General features: G+C 41.2%; 1 protein-coding gene across 4 annotated transcripts in view; it reads left to right on the top strand.

Annotated features, from left to right (window-relative positions):
• Positions 1-18,883, top strand: part of lyst (lysosomal trafficking regulator) — a 364,467-nt gene that overhangs the window by 96,936 nt on the left and 248,648 nt on the right. For all 4 annotated transcript variants that reach the window (XM_041187582.1, XM_041187584.1, XM_041187583.1 and 1 more), the window contains exon 4: positions 6,595-6,685. In XM_041187582.1, the coding sequence (XP_041043516.1) occupies positions 6,595-6,685 (91 nt within the window). The remainder of the gene's footprint in view (positions 1-6,594; positions 6,686-18,883) is intronic.

The following is an 18,883-nucleotide window of genomic DNA, read 5'->3' on the forward strand; positions in this document are numbered from 1 at the left end:
CTAGCTTAAAGGCTCTAAATGATGTTGTTAAGCAGTCTGAATTAGAAATATTTCTTTTTGAGGAATGGTTTAGAGGAGATAAAATAGCTTTTTTTAAACGCTGAAGAGATTGGTCAGGTTGGATGCGTTAATTGAGGTACATAAAGGTGGTAGAATTAGAAGACATGCATAAAAAATTCATAGGCAAAGAATTAGGTTGGACATCAAAGTATTTTCTTTTGAGGAGTGTTATTGTCCATCCGATCAAAACATGGTAGATGAGGTCTCATGGCTATTCTTTAAAAAGGGAATTTCACAGGTTCTGAGTGAAGAGAACATTTTCCGTTTTAGGGGGTAAGTAAGTAGTGGGATTGAGAGAATTTGTGGAGACTATAATTTGCTTGTTTGCTTAGGGAGTAGGAGGGCTATTTCCCTGAACCATTTTTCTCTGTTTTTGCCTGTCCCAAGAGATTGCATGGTTGGTTTTGGGTCAATGCTGCAAGTGGTCACACTCGTCGCATTATTGGTGGGCCTCATGGTCTTTTCCTATCTATTTTTGTGTGTTCGATGTGGTCGCTAGAAAGTATACCCAAGTATTAAATTATACGTTTTTTTCATTCTTTCTTTCCTGCTGACTCATATTGGGATTGATTGAGTACACTATAATAATTCAGACAGTGTTCCAACACAAAATGGTAATTAGGGATGGACAATAAATGCTGGCTTTGCCAGCCACGTCTATATCCCATGAACGAAATTTTTTGCCAAAGGCAAAAAAGTCTGAAAATCTTTTTCTGACAAGGAATCATGTAATTATAGCACTTTTTATGATCTGTAGTGAAATGTAAATGCCTCTAGGACACTAGAATTATTAGAGCTCTAGCGGGTAGAAAGATTAGTTTTTCCTTTCTGTTCTATTACCGACAAGACTATAGACCAATTAATTTGTATAAAATCACCAAAAGGACCTCACCATTCAATGCAGTTAGTGCATGTAATGCAAGATGAAGTCCATACTAATAACGGAAAATGACTTGCTGGATTATGTATATGTGAAGCAAAGCAAATGACTGTGGCAAGGCTTTGCAAAGTATTTCCCAATGTGACCCCATTTTTACAACAACCACCTTCTCAAGGGCAATTAGAAATGGGAAACAAAGGCTGGCCTTGCCAGCGATGCCCAATCCCATGAACAAATATATATATAAACTCTTGAGAAAGTCAATGTCACCCCAGACACTAGCAAAAGCAAAACAGCAATAAAGTAATATAACATTTGGTATGCTATTAAAGTTTGTGTTATTGTAGATCAACATATAATAATAAATATGAAAATCTGTGTTTTAAAGAACTTCGTAAAAATGTTGTTATTTTATGTACACAAGTAGGTTTCAGCCAAATTCTCCATATTCCATGGTGACAGAAGATTCAGTGACCCAACCCACATATGTCTTGCTCCTTGTCCCAACCTGCCTCCCCCACAACCCCCCCATACGCACAGACGCGCACGCGTGCACACTGAAGAGCGCGCACAGAAGAGCACGCGCGCGCACAGAAGAGCACGCGCGCGCACAGAAGAGCATACACCTTCTTCCATTCCCACTCATTCTTTGCTAGCATCTTGTGTAATATTAACTTAAGTGATAATGGGGGACTTCAATTATCTTTATATAGTCTGGGATAGCAATAGTGTAAAGGGCAGAGAAGAGGAAGAGATTTCTGAAGTGTATTCAAAAGAACTTTTTTGATCATTATGTTTTGGCTGGATGAGAAAGGAACATTGTTGGATCTAGTTCTGGGGAATAAGGTGCATCAAATGGATCAATTATATGTTGGGGAATATTTAGGGCACAGTGATCATTGTATCATAAGGTTTAGGTTGACCATGGAAAAGGGCGAGAAGCAATCAAGTAAAAATACTAAATTGGAGGAGGGCCTTTTTCCATGGGATGAGAACGGATCTGTCCCAGGTAAATTGGGATCAATGATTGGCAGGCAAAACTGTAACGGAAAAATGAGTTGCCTTTAAAGAGGACATGGGTCAGGTACAACCGAGGTACATCACCCGAAGGTGAAAGGTAGGGCAACTACAGCTAGAGGTCCCTGGATGACCAGGCAGATGGCAAGTGAAATGTAGCAGAAAAGTGGGTGTATAACAGATGTCAGGTTGCGAATATAATGAGAACCAGGTTGAAGAAAGAAAGTTTAAAGAGAAAATGAAAAATTAGAAAGGCAAAGAGAGATTAAGAGAAGGGATCGGCAGCTAGCATAAAAGGGAATTGAAAAATCTTCTATACGCATATAAACAGTAAAAGGGGAGAAATTGGGGCTGATTAGAGATCTTAAAGGAGATCTATTCATAGAGGCAGAGGGCATGGTTGAGATCCTCAAGAGTACTTTGCATTTGTGTTTACCAAGGAATGTAGTAGTCTCAAAGTTATAGTGAAGGAGGAGGTTGTTGAGATATTACATGAACTGAAAATTGATAAAGAGGAGGCATTAGAAAGGCTGGCTGTACTTAAAATTGACAAGTCACCAGGACTGGATGGAATATATCCAAGGACCCTGAATGAAGTAAGGCTGGAAATGCGGGGGCGCTGGCCATAATATTCTAATTCTCCTTAGGTACGGGATGATGGGGGCCAGAGGCTTGGACAATTACAAATTTTACACCTTTTTTTGAAAACGGGTGTAAGGATAAACCCAGAAATTACTGGCCAGTCAGTTTATAGTCTGAAGAAAGTTCTTAATTTTGTCCCAAATTATCATCTTTACCAGCCACTTCAGTAAGTATGGATTAATTAGGAACAGCTGGTTTTAATTGTTTAAAGGCAAACTTGTAACCCCAAGATCAAGAGTTCAAATCTCACCATGGCAAATTATGAAACAATGAACTTGCTTGAGTTCTTTTGGTGATGTAACAGATGGTTGATGAGGGTTATGTGGCAGATGTATATATGGATTTCCAAAAGGCAATTGACAAAATGCAATGTAATTGACTTACCAGCAAAGTTGAACCTCATGGAATAAAAGGAACAGTGACAGCAAGGATGTGAAGTTGGCTGAGTCACAGGAGACAGTGAATAGTAGTACATGCCTGTTTTTCAGAGCCAGGAAGGTACAGTCTGATTCCCTAGAGGTCGGTGCTAGGACCACTGCTTTTTCTGAGCTATATTAATGACCTAGAATTGGGTATGGGTGTGCAGGGCACAAATTCAAAATTTGCAGATGACACAAAACTTGGAAGTTTTGTGAACTGGGGAGAATAGTGATAGTTTTCAACAGGACATAAACAGGCTGGTGGAATTGGCTGGTAGCAGAAGAAATTTAATGTAGAGATGTGAAGTGACCTAGTTTGATAGGAAAAGGGAGGAGAGACAATATTAAAGGCATAATTCTAAAGGGGATGCAAGAACAGAGTGACCTGAGTTTGTATGGGCATAAATTAATTTCCTGTTTTAAGAATTTTACTGGAGCAAACTAAAATCAGTTTCGACTAACCATTACTTAGTTGGCAATTAATGCACTAAACTACTGAAAAGATATCCCCCCCTTAACTTCCTAATACGACCAAAAACCCCAAGCTGTGTTTATACATTACACCGCACTCTCTGCAGCATTGTAGTCTTTATAGGAGCCAATCCAAAGTTCCTCCCACTTTCTAAAAGGCTCACTTTTCCCCATTTTGCTGAATTGCAATGTCCAATGTTCCTCAAAAGTTTTCTTCGGTATTCAGAATCCCTGAACCGACTTCGAGCAGCAAGTCCCATTCAGGTGACCCTCCTCCTGGCCATGCCAGGGCAAATCTTCCAGTATCCTTAAATCTCCACAGGTCCTGGTGGCGAACAGGAAATGATCTTTTTCCTCTGCTGTTCATTGCAGCTGCAGTTTCCCTGTCTCTCCCTCACTCTCTCGCTAAGTCTGTCAGTCCTGCAATAATAAGGCCTCTGCTTTCCCTTTGCCTCCGGGTATTAAAAATTGGCGCCTTTCTTTCAATAGGGCTTGTCCTAGGCCCCTCTCCCCGTGGCAACTAGGTCACATTGTCTTATAGTTAGCCAAATGAAGGTCTTGAGCTCTGCACGCTGGCAGCGCCAGACAGGAATGGTGGCCACTGCTGGTGCCAAGGGTGGCATTCAGCAATGAACTTAGACATTCTGGTAAGTCTGAAATCTTGCTGGGACCTGGCTGACAGGAGAGGATGTACATGGGAAAGCCAAACTGTTGGTGGGTGGGATTCTGATTAACACTGGGGGCCCAGGAATGAGGCATTCCCCGTTTCACTGACAACAGTCTGCAGGGTTAAACCTGCCTGGCTACATGTTGGGTGTAGCCTTCTCCCACTGCCAGTTAGATCAGAATGGTGGCAGCATGAGGCTGCTAATTGGGCATTAATTGCCCACTCAAGGGTCTCAGTTGGGCCATGGGCAGGCATCCCACCTGATAGCCGCTCTCCCCTCCCTCCCCAATTGCCCGTAAAATCGTGTAGGAGCCAGAATTGGCGGTGGGTGGACTAGCGCTGGGTAAAGCACCGATTGCACAGTTCCCTAATTTAGGGGTCCAGCCATCTGTTTTCCTGCCTGCAGATGGTCCCTAAAATTCAGCCCATAGAGTACAAAAGCAAGGATGTTTTGATGAACTTCGGCCTCAACTTGCCTACTGTGACCAATTCTGGGCATCCCACTTGTTATGAGATCTGCCTTACCTTAAGATCAAGCGACAGCTGGGAACTACAGATCCCAGCAGGCCCCAGGAGTTTCCATGCATGAATGGATCGTGAGTGGGCTACTCATGCGCAGCACAGAGTTTGAAATCCTTTAAACTGAAGACAAGGGCCCTATGTGCCTGTGTGAAAAAAGAAACTGAGTGAAAACCAGATAATGTTACCCAGGACCGAGACACCATTCTGGAGGGGAGTCTCAAACAAGAGACAAGGAGAAGTCCCAAATGGGAACCCAGGGAGAGGGAAAAGGGAGAGGTTCAAGTTAAAGAGAAAGAACCGGGGAAGGAACTATCAGTGGGATGGGACCATTGGCATGAGCCACGGGGAGAGGAGCAAGGAAAGAGGCTTCAAGTAGTAAAAGTGCTTCGTTTGGCAGGCTTCAAGTAGTGAGGTTTCAGGAGAAGCCCTGGAGATCTGAGAAGGCAGTAGAAGGTTGGTGATTCTGTGCTGCGGGCCGTTGGGGTAAAGGTAACCCTTTGGAGCAGGAGTGTTCTACTCGGCGTGGCTGAAGAGCTGAAGTTGTGCTTGTGTGTTGGTGCTGGAGCGCAGACTCAGTAATCAAGGGGAATAAAGTCCCGGGAGACAAGATTGAAAGTGAGGTGAGCCGTCGTTGAGGCATTGAGTTGGAGCGACTTTTGAAGGAAATTCCAAGACTAGATCTTCAAAAGAGAAGAATGAAGACTTGCTATCCCTCATGAGGGAGCAAGAGTTCTGACGAGATTGACTCAGTGTTTACTGACATCTGGGTGGGTTGCTGAGAAACCCATGGGATTTCTATTTAATGTGTCGTATGGGTGTTAATCTGGAATATTAGTGTATAAATAGATATTGTAAATTGATTTATCTTCCTGGCCTTGTATGATGAGCTTTATTTTGTTTATGCGAAAACCATGGAACCTTGTGGCTTTATTCTCTTGGTAAGTACCTTGGATGTCAAATTTTGTCTAAACAAAAGGTTACTAGTTCCTAACCAGATTGTACCAAAATCTTCGGGTCTGGTTTAGGATCATAACACACTTTAGGAAGGATGTGAAAAGTCTAGAGATGGTGCAGAAAAATTTGAGAATAATTTCAGTGTTGTGGTCTTCAGTGGATAGATTGGAGAAACTGGGGCTGTTCTCCTCAGAAAAGAGAAGTTTGAGAGGAGATTTAGTAGAGGTGTTCAAAAATCATGAAGAGTCGATAGGGAGAAATAATTCCTGTTGGTGGAAGGGCCAAGCACAAGAGAGCACTGATTTAAGGTGATTGGCAAAATAACCAATGGCGACAACCAATAGCAACATGAAGAAAAACTTTCTATGATGTAGTGAGTGGTTAGGATCTGGAATGTACTATCTGAGAACATTGAGGCAGACACAATGGGGACTTTCAAAAGGGAGCTGGACAAGCAACTGAAGGGAAGAAAATTGCAGGGCTACAGGGAAAGATTGGGGCATGAGTCTAGCTGAGTTGCTCTTGTAGGGAGCTGGCACAGCCACGGCAGGCCAAACGGCATCCTTCTGTGCTGAAACCATTTTAAGTCTATAAACATTTAACATTGCCATGTTACTGGACAGGAATAGTCGAGACCATGGAACTCCAAAAATAACCCCTTCGCTATGTTTCTTATTTAACCTTTACTCAGAACGCACATTATTTTTAATTTTCACTGAATGTCTCTTTTCGCTCCACAGTGAGGAATTCTTTTAACATGCAAGGTCTGAGCTGCCTTGTTATTATTAGAAGCATTCATGGAAAGGTGTGAAATGCCAGCAGCATATTCTGTTTGGATGATATGCCTGAAACGTTGTCTCTGATTCCAGGCTGACTTGGAAATTTTTCAGGCAAATGGTTGGAGACTCTGATTATGATCTAACTGTGCTCACGTCATGTCATTGGTTACTGTATTTTGATAGGAATTAACCTGCAGAGAGGAATTGCTTACTCTACTCCTGTCACTTCTCCCTCTTGTCTGGAAGATACCTGTTCAAGAAGAAAAAGCTCCAGGTCTGTTTTACTATTCCTATATGTTTATTAAACATTCTTGCTTCAAGTAATACTTATGGGCTGCTCACAGATCCTTATGTTTATGTTTGTTTTTGTTGCAAGATGCTTGTAGGATTTATAGGATTGTTGAAGATTCTTGATGACATGAGAGTAAATGTTTTATAATCTGCTTCCTAATTTAAAAGCATTGTAGCCACATTACATGTAGCAAAAGAAACCGGTGTACTTTGGTTGAATTGTTCAAATCAGATTTGATGATGTGGCTTATTCTGCACTTGAATTGTTGGAATAACTGGAACTTGTGTGCTTTAGGAAATCTGCAAGGAACTGACCTTTGCTGTGAAGAAACATGAATTCTGTGCATATTTTCATCCTTTAGCTATGGAGAAAGTTCAGAATATCCATTATCTTATAATGACATTAGATATGATTTGTTTCGACCTGGCTTGTAGAGAAAAGCTTGGTGTCATGTTTTCCTGCGGTAACAAATCCAATGAATATACTGAAGTTGCATAATATGACCTGCACAAAATACCTTGTTTTTGCCAGAAAGTATGAAATGATTTGTTGGCTCGAGAAAAATAACCTTAGTTCTCCAACCATCTGGTATCTCAGCAATCGAGATTATGATACAAGCACTTCAAGTGTGCCTCAATCTTGTTGAATTAATTTGACATCTGTTGTATCCATATCAATTTGACTAGCACCCCTCTCAAAACAAACTAATACTAGACTCACTCTTTTGAGACAATGCCAGATAAACTTGCAGATGAATAGAAATGTTATTTGTGTTCAACATGCATCTTGTGCATGAAGTGAGAATATGGCTAAAAATGTAAACATACACTACGACACTTGCTTAATGGAAGAATATGTATATAAAGCTATAAACAGTCTAGCTGAAATGACAAACCAATGTAATCCACAAAGATGAACCAAGTGCATAACTGCCATATATTCTTCAATTCACAAGGCAATAAATGATCATGAGAACTGTGACATTTCTTTAATGTGATAATGAGTTGTGATGACAATGTACACATACTTCATATATGTAACATTACTATCATTATGCAGTGTAAAAATATTGTGTAATAACAAAACTAAAGAAACTCATTGCAGCTTTTGATGGATGTAAATGTAATGAAGTGACTGTTCATACAGCCATTCAGAAGTAATGCTGGGCAGACACACAACTATATTAATGAGAGGTGGGACATGGCTGGCTTTAAAGTAGTCTTAAAAAGGTTGGGAACAATATTTTTGCTTCATGTTCTTTAGAGAAAAACAGTAATTATCACAAATTTAGTTTAAAAAAACTGGACTAACTTTAGATACATAACTCAAAATCTGAAATAAATGTTGAGTGAAAGCTGTTTAAGTGGAAATTTTATAATTGTATACACTCAATACCAGTGAATACTTACGCTGAAAAATGATGGAATAAACAAAACTACGGTCAGAATATTGTAACAAATACCACACATTTGAGTGCATCATTTGCCAATTCTGCCTATTAACTAAAAAAAATTACAAATACATTTATAAATGGAATATATATTTCATTGTGCAGGCTGGTCTTTCAACCTTGGGGGTAGCAGGAGAAACTATATGAGTGACGGTGACCCTTTGAGAAGCACTGCTCAAATCAGAAAATAATGGTGGAGAAGTCTGCAGTTCGTGTTGGCTTATTCCTGATTACAATATGGGCAAAAAATTCTTGGGAGGCCAATGTGAGTGATCCCATAACAGGACAAGAAGCAAGGATCTTTCAGGTTAAACAAAAACAGGGTTTTACAAAGTGAATTTTGTTTTGTTGCTAGGCTTTACTATATGCCTTTGTACCTTTTCCACTGGTCCCATGGGTTTGAAGGAAGATGGATAATATTTATCCAGTGCCTCTCTGATTTGAGGCTGCTATGAAAAATGGTTTTACCCTTCCAAATCCAATGATAAATCTTGTACATACACTTGAATGAACTGTCTGCTTCGTTTGTTGACCAGTGGCAGCCAGTACATCCGGGAATTTCTGATTTAGCCAATGTAGTTACTAATTCCCACCATCTTTTCATATAACATTGTCAAGTGCTAGCGTGCTGTGGCATCCTGTTTCTACTCTATTCATCTGATCAGTGAGGAGATACTGCATTGCCCCAATGTCATCAAATGAAATAATGGAAGTGGCCCCAATTAAAGAGGTACAATGAATAGAAAACTAAATTATAGAAAGCAAAAGAAACTTAGCAAATTAAACAACATTGTTTCCACTGTCAGCCATGCACTCCACTCCTTGTGGTTTCCAGCGTCATGGAAGGCCTCAAGTGTGCTCGTGGACACCTTTCACAGGGTCACCCAGGCAGCAAAGCGACAGAAGAGAGGCAGGCAGCTAGACCGACCCCTGTGCCAGCCTTATCCAACCTAGACCTTGTAGATAGGTCCTAGCCCAGACATGGGAAACTGCATTTGTGAGATCTCTACAAGTTTGGATTGAAAACCAGTTCATCAGTTTGTTGCACCCTTGATAAAGGCTTTAACTATCTTGAATATAGATTGTGTTCCAACTGTGTCATATGTCAACCAATTAGCCTGTAAAGAATTCCTTAGTGAAGTGACTAAAGACTTATTATAAATCATTTTGAAGCATCTTCTGCTGCTTGATTAGAAGATCATTTTCTTGTAAGGAGATTTTCACAACATTGTTATAATAACATTTTAATAAGGCTATCACAGCCACAGAGAAAAAACTAAATTGCACTAAGTGAGTTCCACAAATTCTTAAAAATAAGCAAGTTGTTGCATGATGAGGAAGTAATACATCCTAACTTTGTTGATTTTTAGCAAGACCATCTTTATCTTCGGATTTTTTTCCAAGTAATTTCTTCCTTCTGGCCTGTGTTTTTAATGTTGTCAGCCTTGGCTCATGTAGCACTTTTGCCTCTGAGTCTGAAGGTGTTGACTTCAAGTCCCACTCTCGAGACTTGAGAACATCATCTTGGCTGAGCACTACTGAGAATCCATTGCGGTATAGAGGGAGTGCTACCACTGTTGTTTGTGGCATCTATTGGATGAAACTTGAAACCAAGGTGCCAACTCCTATCTTAAGCAGATGTAAAATATCCATTATTCAAAGAGGAGCAAAACTTTCAATCATCATTACTAAAACAGGCGACCTGGTCATTTATCTCAGTGCTCTGTGTGACCTTGCTGTGTGCAAATTGGCTGCTGCATTTCCTATACAGTATTAAAATAGTGATTACATTTCAAAAGTACTTCATTGACTTCAGAGCACTCTGCAGTGTCCTGAGGATGAGACAGGCGCTATGTAAATTGTGTAGACTGTGTTTACTTTGCTTAGGCTTGCACAGGAGGGAGCTCAGGCTTAGTATTCCCACATTCAGTGCTGCTGTTCCTCACTTCTGATTTTACTTCTTAGTTTAATCACTTGAATTACTGCACTGAATAATGTGAGGAGTATTTTAAATAATGGCTATTCATTTAAGCCTTCATTAAAACACTGATATGGTTGAGGTAATTTTCAGTTAAATAATTTTGTTTTTATTAATTTTTATTAAAATGCATTATAGGCACTTTCCCAGTGTATCAATATGTAAAAACATTGTGAAAAGTTCCAGTGTATCCTGAGTTAATTAATTTCAACTGGGGTAGTGATGATGCACTTAAATTGGCGCAGTGCCTCCAGCCGAGAGAGGGAAAAATTATTCAAAGTTACGCCATGATCACTGTAGGATGAGTGTTGCTGGCAAATGTGTGTTTGTGAGTATTGGCAGATATTGGGTTCAGCTATAATTCACTGAAAGTTTATCAGCATATTTCAGTTATGGTCCTTAAACTTATAAGTATACTTTTGCCATTTTGAATGGTTAAATGCTGTTTTTTCGTAAGAATTCTGCTAACTCTAAAAACCATAACTTTCGCATTCATTTTAGCATAGAAGACTTGCATTTAAAGTATATCTACTTTGAGGTAGATTTTTGCGACTAATTCTTTCCTTTAAAAACAAACCTTAAAATCCAAACAAATTTCATATGCTGGAATTGCATTGCTTTTTATGTCAACTTTTCATCTACTTGTAAATGATTTTCACAGCGATGTGTTAGGATTTCAGATGTGTTACTGATTTACTTGAGTGTTAAATGAGCTCATCAGTTAGCTGGTGTGTCAGCAAGGATGCGTGAAGACCTGAGTCATTATTTTCATGCTATAGTTTTAGGCTTCTTTCCAATATTTGTGCTTAATGTATAGAAGTTAATTCCAGGTAATCAAAACTTGATCTAATGCTTGAAATATATTAGTAAAAACACAAGAGAATGAATAAAGAATCCTCTCATCATAGGCATGTATTTACTGGAATAGTACAGCCTAACCACCTTCTGCTCCAGTGCCCCAGTGTATATATGCAGCAAATTATATCTGTTGTGTTAATTTTAAGTTGGGACTTTGTAATCAGCAAAACACACACACTTAACCACATAGTTCAGGCTGGGACATGGGAGTAATGCAGGAAGCTGCAGTTGAGGTAGAAGATCTTATTGAATGGCAAAGCAGGCTTGAAGTGCCAAATGGCCAATTCTTGCTCCAATATCTTATATTTTTGCCACTGGTGTAGAGTCCCTATGTCCAATTTTTTGTCTCTTCCAAATATGGGAGGATTTGGCTGTTGTAGGAAAATTGATGTTGGTCATCAATGTGTCTCTTCATGCTAGATTGCCTCTCTTTTCCCCTAATTTACTTCCTTTAAACATTTTGCCTTCTTAAGATTAGTCGTCTTTTCCTAGATTTGAATCTTGTGTATCTGGACAACTGATCAGGAGATAGATATTCTTGACATGGCTCGAGAAATACCTCCTGTGGCAGTGAATGACCTAAACTGCAGCTGCTCAGAAACTGTTGTTTGAAGAATTCATTGATTCAGCTAGACTTCAAAACTCTTATTTGTCTCGTAAAGCAATTGCTAGTTTTTGCTTCATATTTTTAAGCACTGAGAGTTTTTTTTTGTTTTGTTAGTGTAAGATCCACTTTTCAGTTCACCTGAGAAAAATATGTGGTTTAGTTTACGACGGTGCGACTCCAAGCTCCTACAGCAAGACGCTGAGATGGAGTACTTCCTCTGGGTATTGACAATCTTTTGGACTATCTCTTTTGTTCACTTTGGAATGATATTGAGAGAACCTAATTTTCCCATTACTAGAATTTTACTACCACCCTCTGCAAAACCTGTGTCGAAAATAAGTTTCAGAAGTAAAAACATAGAAAATAGGAGCAGGAGTAGGCCATTTGGCCCTTTGAGTTTGCTCCGCCATTCATTATGATGATGGCTGACTATCCAACTCAATAGTCTGCTCCTGCTTTCTCCCCATATCCTTTGATCCCTTTTGCCCCAGGAACTTTTTCTAACCCCTTCTTGAAAACATACAATGTTTTGGCCTCATCTACTTCCTGTGGTAGTGAATTCCACAGGCTCACCGCTCTCTGGGTGAAAAAATTTCCCCTAATCTCAGTCCTAAATGGCCTACCCCATATCCTCATACTGTGACCTCTGGTTCTGGACTCCCCCACCACCGGGAACATCCTTCCTGCATCTACCCTGTCTAGTCCTGTTAGAATTTTGTAGGTTTCAATGAGATCCCCCCTCATTCTTCTGAACTCTAGCGAATATAATCCTAACCGACTCCATCTCTCCTCATATGTCAGTCCCGCCATCCCAGGAATCAGTCTGATAAACCTTCGCTGCACTCCCTTCATAGCAAGAACATCCTTCCTCAGATAAGGAAACCAAAAGTGCACACAATATTCCAGGTGTGGTCGCACCAAGGCCCTGTATAATTGCAGTAAGGCATCCCTGCTGCTGTACTTGAATCCTCTCGCTATGAAGGCCAACATACCATATGCCTTCTTTATCGCCTGCTGCACCTGCATACTTCAGTGACTGGTGTACAAGGACACCCAGGTCTTGTTGTACATCCCCCTCTCACAATTTATAGCCATTCAGATAATCTGCCTTCCTGTTTTCTTAAGAAGATAAATCTCTACTTGTATAATTTCCAAAATATATCAAAAGGATTTGTAGTACTGACAGCCTTCAAGTTTTGTTTTTAGGTTAGGTAAGTCTACTTTTGTTTAGAAGCACATCCTTTACTGTTTCTTGATATGAAGCGAGCAGCTCCCTTAGAGCACAATCCTCTGAACAGTGAGACCAATTGTACAAAATTCCTATGATTAAATATTCCTCTTACACCCCATTCATCTCCTTCCACCAAAGTAGTTTTGACACAAGCTGCTAAAAATCAGTTCATGTTTCTAAAGATGTCAGATTATTTCCTGGACATAGGAGCTAGGTTTTGATTTCCATTTATGACTGGCCGTCAATTTTTTGTATGGGTCACATCAGCCTCTTGTATAGCCTTGAACAGTTTCTGATCATTAGCATTTAAAATGTGCATGTGATCAGAACAACTACACGGTTTAGTGTAGGTTAGTTGCTCATTTGGTGCAGATAGGAAGGGAGGGATTTTAGTTTCAAAAATTAGGGTTGGAATTGGAGTGAGAAAGCTAAGAACAATGGATTGGGGGCTGGGATTGATTGATTCATAGTTGTAGGTGAGCTGGGATCAAAGGCCAAGTAAATAATAGAGATAAAGGGAAGCTATAAAATCACAAACCACTTTTATGTACTATGTCTTATATGTCTTCCTTCTTCCTCAACCGAGGTTTTGCACCCATGGTGGTTGACAGGGCCCTCAACCATGTCTGGCCCATCTCCCACGCATCCGCCCTCACACCTTCCTCTCCCTCCCAGAACCGTAAAACAAGGTCCCCCTTGTCCTCACTTATCACCCCACCAGCCTCCGCATTCCAAAGATCATCCTCCGCCATTTCCGCCAACTCCAGCATGATGCCACCACCAAACACACCTTCCCTTTATTCCCCCCCCCCCCCCCACCGATGGCATTCCGCAGGGATTGTTCCCTCCGGGACACCCTGGTCCACTCCTCCATCAGCCCCTACACCTCAACCCCCTCCCACGGCATCTTCCCATGCAACCACAGAAGGTGCAACACCTGCCCCTTTACTTCCCCTCACCTCACTGTCCAAGGGCCTAAATACTCCTTTCAAGTGAAGCAGCATTTCACTTGCACTTCCCTCAATTTAGTCTACTGCATTCGCTGCTCCCAATGCGGTTTCCTCTACATTTGGAGAGACCAAACGCAGACTGGATGACCGCTTTGCAGAACACCTTTGGTCTTTCCGCAAGCATGACCCAGACCTCCCTGTCGCTTGCCATTTCAACATTCCACCCTGCTGTCATGCCCACATGTCTGTTCTTGGCCTACTGCATTGTTCCAGTGAAGCTCAACGCAAACTGGAGGAACAGCACCTCATCTTCCGACTAGGCACTTTACAGCCTTCCGCACTGAATATTGAGTTCAACAATTTTAGATCATGAACTCTCTCCTTCATCCCCACCCCCTTTCCAATTCCCGCCCCTTTTTTCCCCCCAATAATTTATATAGATTTTTCTTTTCCCACCATTATTTTTAAATGTATTTCCATCCATTGTTTTATCTCTACCTTTTAGCCTATTTCGATCCCTTCCCCCCACCCCACATCTACTAGGGCTATCTGTACCTTGCTCATCCTGCTTTCTATCCTTAATGTCATCTATTAGCACATTCCTTAGATAATATCACCACTTTCAACACCTCTTTGTCCTTTTGTCTATAACAACTTTTGGCTATCTCCACCTGTCACTGGCCCTCTATCCAGCTCTACCTGTCTCTCCCCACCCCACCCCCACCCCACCCCCACCCCAAACCAGCTTATATTTCACCTCTTTTCTATTTTTCCTTAGTTCTGTTGAGGAGTCTTATGGACTTGAAACATTAACTGTGTTCCTCTCTGCAGATGCTGTCAGACCTGCTGAGTTTTTCCAGGTATTTTTATTTTTGTTTTATGTACTATTTGTTGGCATCTAATAGGTTCTGTTTAATGAATGTTACATACCCAAGACTTGAAAGTAATAAGGCGAACTGGTGCTGGGTGTTGATTTCTTAATTATACTCAATTGTATATAAGGAAGAGGCAGCCTAGCCCTTTAAGGGGCTGTTTCTTGATTTGTCCCTCGTTTTCCTAATTTAGTTTAATTGGTTTCTTGAAAGAGTAGCACTGGCTGTCTGGTGTGTTAGAGGGGAGAAGTCAGCTCTGTAGTGGGCAATAAACAGCCTCTAGCTAAGCATCCTAGTCTCTTCTATCCTTCACATCCAGGCTTGGGACTTAGCCAATACTATTTTCCTAATTAGATTACCAACTATTTAGTAATGTCCAGTGTCTGAGTGTTCGCATTCTGTTTTTCCCATTTTGTTTTAGCAAATGTGAAACTCATTCCGTAATACTGAAATCAGATCAACCATCTAAAATGGGTTGTTCTTATGATTGCCAAAAAAGTAACGATAAGAATTATAACCATAAATTTAATCACCCTTGTGTTTTAATCCTCTGTCACCTAAGTGTGCCATAATTATTTAGTGGAGCACTCTGAGGATTATTGCAAATCATCTCATGAACTAAGGTTATATTTACAAAGCTAGTTAAGTGATGGTGCAAAATTACTTCTGCTTCATGTCAATGTTAAACTTGCAGTTTAAATCTAGAATCAGGGTGGGATTGGGTGGTAGTAGGTTTGGAGATGGTAGTCTTGCATTGCTTTGGTTTGATACATTGAATCTAAATCTGGTGTGGTAAGTGTGGCATTACAACTAATTTACAAAGCACTTAATGGTCATGACAACGTACCTGACTACAATTTCAATGTTTAAAGATCAGAGATTCTTTCTTCCACACTCTCATCATTTTAAATTTCTAGTTGTTGCATAAGTGAGATCTATAAAGTGTGCACGAGCACAATTGTACTGTCTTGGGAAGGACAAATAGTTACCCAGTGGAAACCTGCCCTGTCTGACTGGGCTGCAATTTAATAAACATTTTTAAAACTTTTTCTCACGTTACTACTCTGCTAATCCTTACCTCACCTGATGTCGACATTGTCACCTCTTCATTTCACAATGAAAACCATCACTAAATTTTCATGGGCTAATCTGACCTGATCACATAGAGGGCTGGGTCACAGCCAACAGCATTGCCCATTGAGATTGACAAATTGCTAGCATCAGGCATGCTTAAAGGAGTGAGACCAGGAGAAACTGGATGCAGAATCTTGTTGCAACGGCAAGTGTTCCGATCACGCCGTTAGCACAATGATCAAAGGCCTAGGTGCCATATTTAAACAGTACCCGGACAGAGATCCACTCCTTCCAAGCTAGCAGCATTATTCTGCCTGCCTGAGTTGAGGATTTTGAGCTTGAATGGCCCTTCCCCATCTACTGTACTTGGATCCTGGAGCTGCAAGCCATCACCCTGCAATTCACCTATGACCATCCCTCCATCGACACTCAACACTCTCTCCATCACCCTAGTTCTGCTTTCTGTGACCTTAGAGCCACCCACCATCATGCTTGATCAACTGTCAACCTAAAGCTGTCCCATTGGCACCATGAATCTACCCCCGTCACCCTCAATCTGCCAACTCTCCATCCTTGACCCTTCGTCTATCACTCTTGGATGTACCTCGGTATCCTCGACTCTTCCAGCCTCACCGTTGACCTGCCCTCAATCACCCTTGATCTCCCCTCTATCATGCTTATGCTGCCTTCGGTAGAGATTGACTTATCCCCTATTGTCCAGTTCCCTCCCATGACCTGACCACTCTCCATAGACAGCCATCACCCTCTGTTCATAAGAAAGCATGCCCCAAACACCCTGGAGAGACTTCATCCTCTATTCCACAGACAGGCATGACCCAACCTCCCTGGGAAGTCGCCACCTGAGCTCAATGCAACAGCTCAGCCTCCTCTGCCCTGATCCAATGAAGTTCCCCGTACAAGGAAAGCAGCTCACTCATTCCAAATCCACCAGTAAGATTACTTGGCCTGCTGCCTTCTTTAATGATTCATGAATTTGAAGTCACATGCTTCTTGTTTGCTGTCGACTTAATTGCAAAGGTACAATTTAATCTGGCAACCATGTGTTTTAATGAGGATGCACTATTGCTGAAAAAGGCATTTTGTCAAAGCTTTTTGCCTCGCACTCATGAGGACAATTGCAAGAATACTAATTAACGGCACCACTAAACATGTAACAAGTCTCTCTGACCATGTACTGAAAATGCTGAATCCTTGAAAGCGTGTCCAGCTGATCTAGCGCACGCATATTGTGAGATTCTGAATGGCATATATGATTTTCACGTGCAACGTCTTACAGCGTTGCGAGGTCTTACGACCAACATGGACATAAATGTGAGGAAACCTGACAAAGGAACAGGAATAGTCATCCTTAACAAGCGTAACTATATCATTGAAATGCATGCCATTCTTAATGACAGATCCAAATTCGTGTCCACTGGACTTGTCGCTCAACATGACCGGACAGCCTTGTTCGAAAGTAAGCTAAAAAAAAAAACTCTTGCTGGATTTACGTAAGAGTAATGAGCTGCCTCTTGATAACTATGACAGAATTTGTCCTCACAGCTCACCATGTCCTCGTATCTATGGGCTGCCCAAGACACACACAAGTGATGTCCCTTTACACCCTATCTTACCCATGACCGGTTCTGCACAGCATGAATTGGCCAAATGGCTGGGTGAATTGTGACAAGTGTTCCAGGGCAATGCCTTGACCAATCAGAGACAAGCTGCCTAGTTTAACTTTCAAACAATGCTTGGCAGTTAACCATTAACTGGTGCTTTCTCCATGGCAACACCTCTCCAATCAATGTCAACTAATCAGCACCCTCTTATACAGTATAAAGTTGTTGCTTCTCCTGACATTGGTATTCTTGCGATTGTCCTGATGAGTGCAAGGTGAAAAACTTCGACAAAATGTCTTTTTTCAGCACTACTCACGTCCTTTACCACCAAACAACTATGACATGCACTACGTGCTAATGCATTACAAATAGGTTCCTGCTGCTTGCCTTAGGGAACCACGATCCACTTTTAATCTGCCGCCAACTTACTTCCCAACTTTCATCTGGCAGTCGGGAAGCTGACAGTTTCCCTCCCACGCACATAAGTGCTCCTGCCCACCTCGTTTCTCGTTCCCTGGAGATTCATTAGATTCCGCCCTAGTTTTCTACTCCAGGTGTTTTGTAGTGTTACAGACAGGATGGGTGTAATTTAAAACAGCCCTGATTTCTCCTCTTGCCACCCATATGTAAACAGAAAGGAGTTTCTGATTTTTGATTCCCCCTTCATAAGTGGTGGTGTATTTTCCCCTACTCCTCAGGTTTGGAGTGATCCAATCCTCTATTAATAACCCCACAGCAAACTCAAGATAGGGTAAAATCAGAGGGTTAGTTTGTTTTACACACATTCAAAATGCTGGGAAGGGGATGTTGCTACATAACCCCAGTACATTCATACAGCAAAAGGGCAATAAGAAAGAGGTACAGGGCAAAGACCACAGAAAAAGAATTAAGAATTATTGTTTCATGTGAATCCAGAGTCCAGTAAGTCACTGTCCAAGGAAGGTTCTTTCACAGAATCACAGAATTTTAATGGCGCAGGCTTTGTCTGGCCAAAGTCCTGGCCTTTTTCCCAGGAGCTCGGTTGAAGGCTGAGGCAGGTGAAGATGTAGCAGAGTATTCTTGCCTTCTGGGAATTAGTTCACTTTGTACGCAAAATGCAGGATTATTTTTGGAGACCAGGCTTCGAGAGAGACTGAGGTCAGAGGCAGGCTGCTATAGCCTGGAATCCTGTTACCTCTTCTGGGGTTAAACAGTGACTGATAATAGAATCTGAGAGTTGTATAATTAAAGCAATTCAAACAGCTCAAGCCTTGGTCATGTGACAGGGCGGTTTTTGGTTTTGAATGAGCCATTCAGCTAACCAGGCCCCCTTGTTAAAACCCATTGTGTTTTGCGCAGGTAACTACAGAATCATTAGTACAACGTTAGAGATGAGTCCCATCTCTGCCTTTGTCCAAAGCTAGCTGGTGCAGATGTCTAGTCTACTAATCCTTTGAGTTGGCTTGACTAGAATGTTTATACAATGCAAGGGTGTTACATTCCAGGAGTTTGATGAGTTAGCCTTTGTTCATTTTTAAACTACTCTGAAACTTTCAGAA

This window comes from Carcharodon carcharias, chromosome 5, assembly GCF_017639515.1.
Source record: "Carcharodon carcharias isolate sCarCar2 chromosome 5, sCarCar2.pri, whole genome shotgun sequence".
Lineage (NCBI taxonomy): Eukaryota > Metazoa > Chordata > Chondrichthyes > Lamniformes > Lamnidae > Carcharodon > Carcharodon carcharias.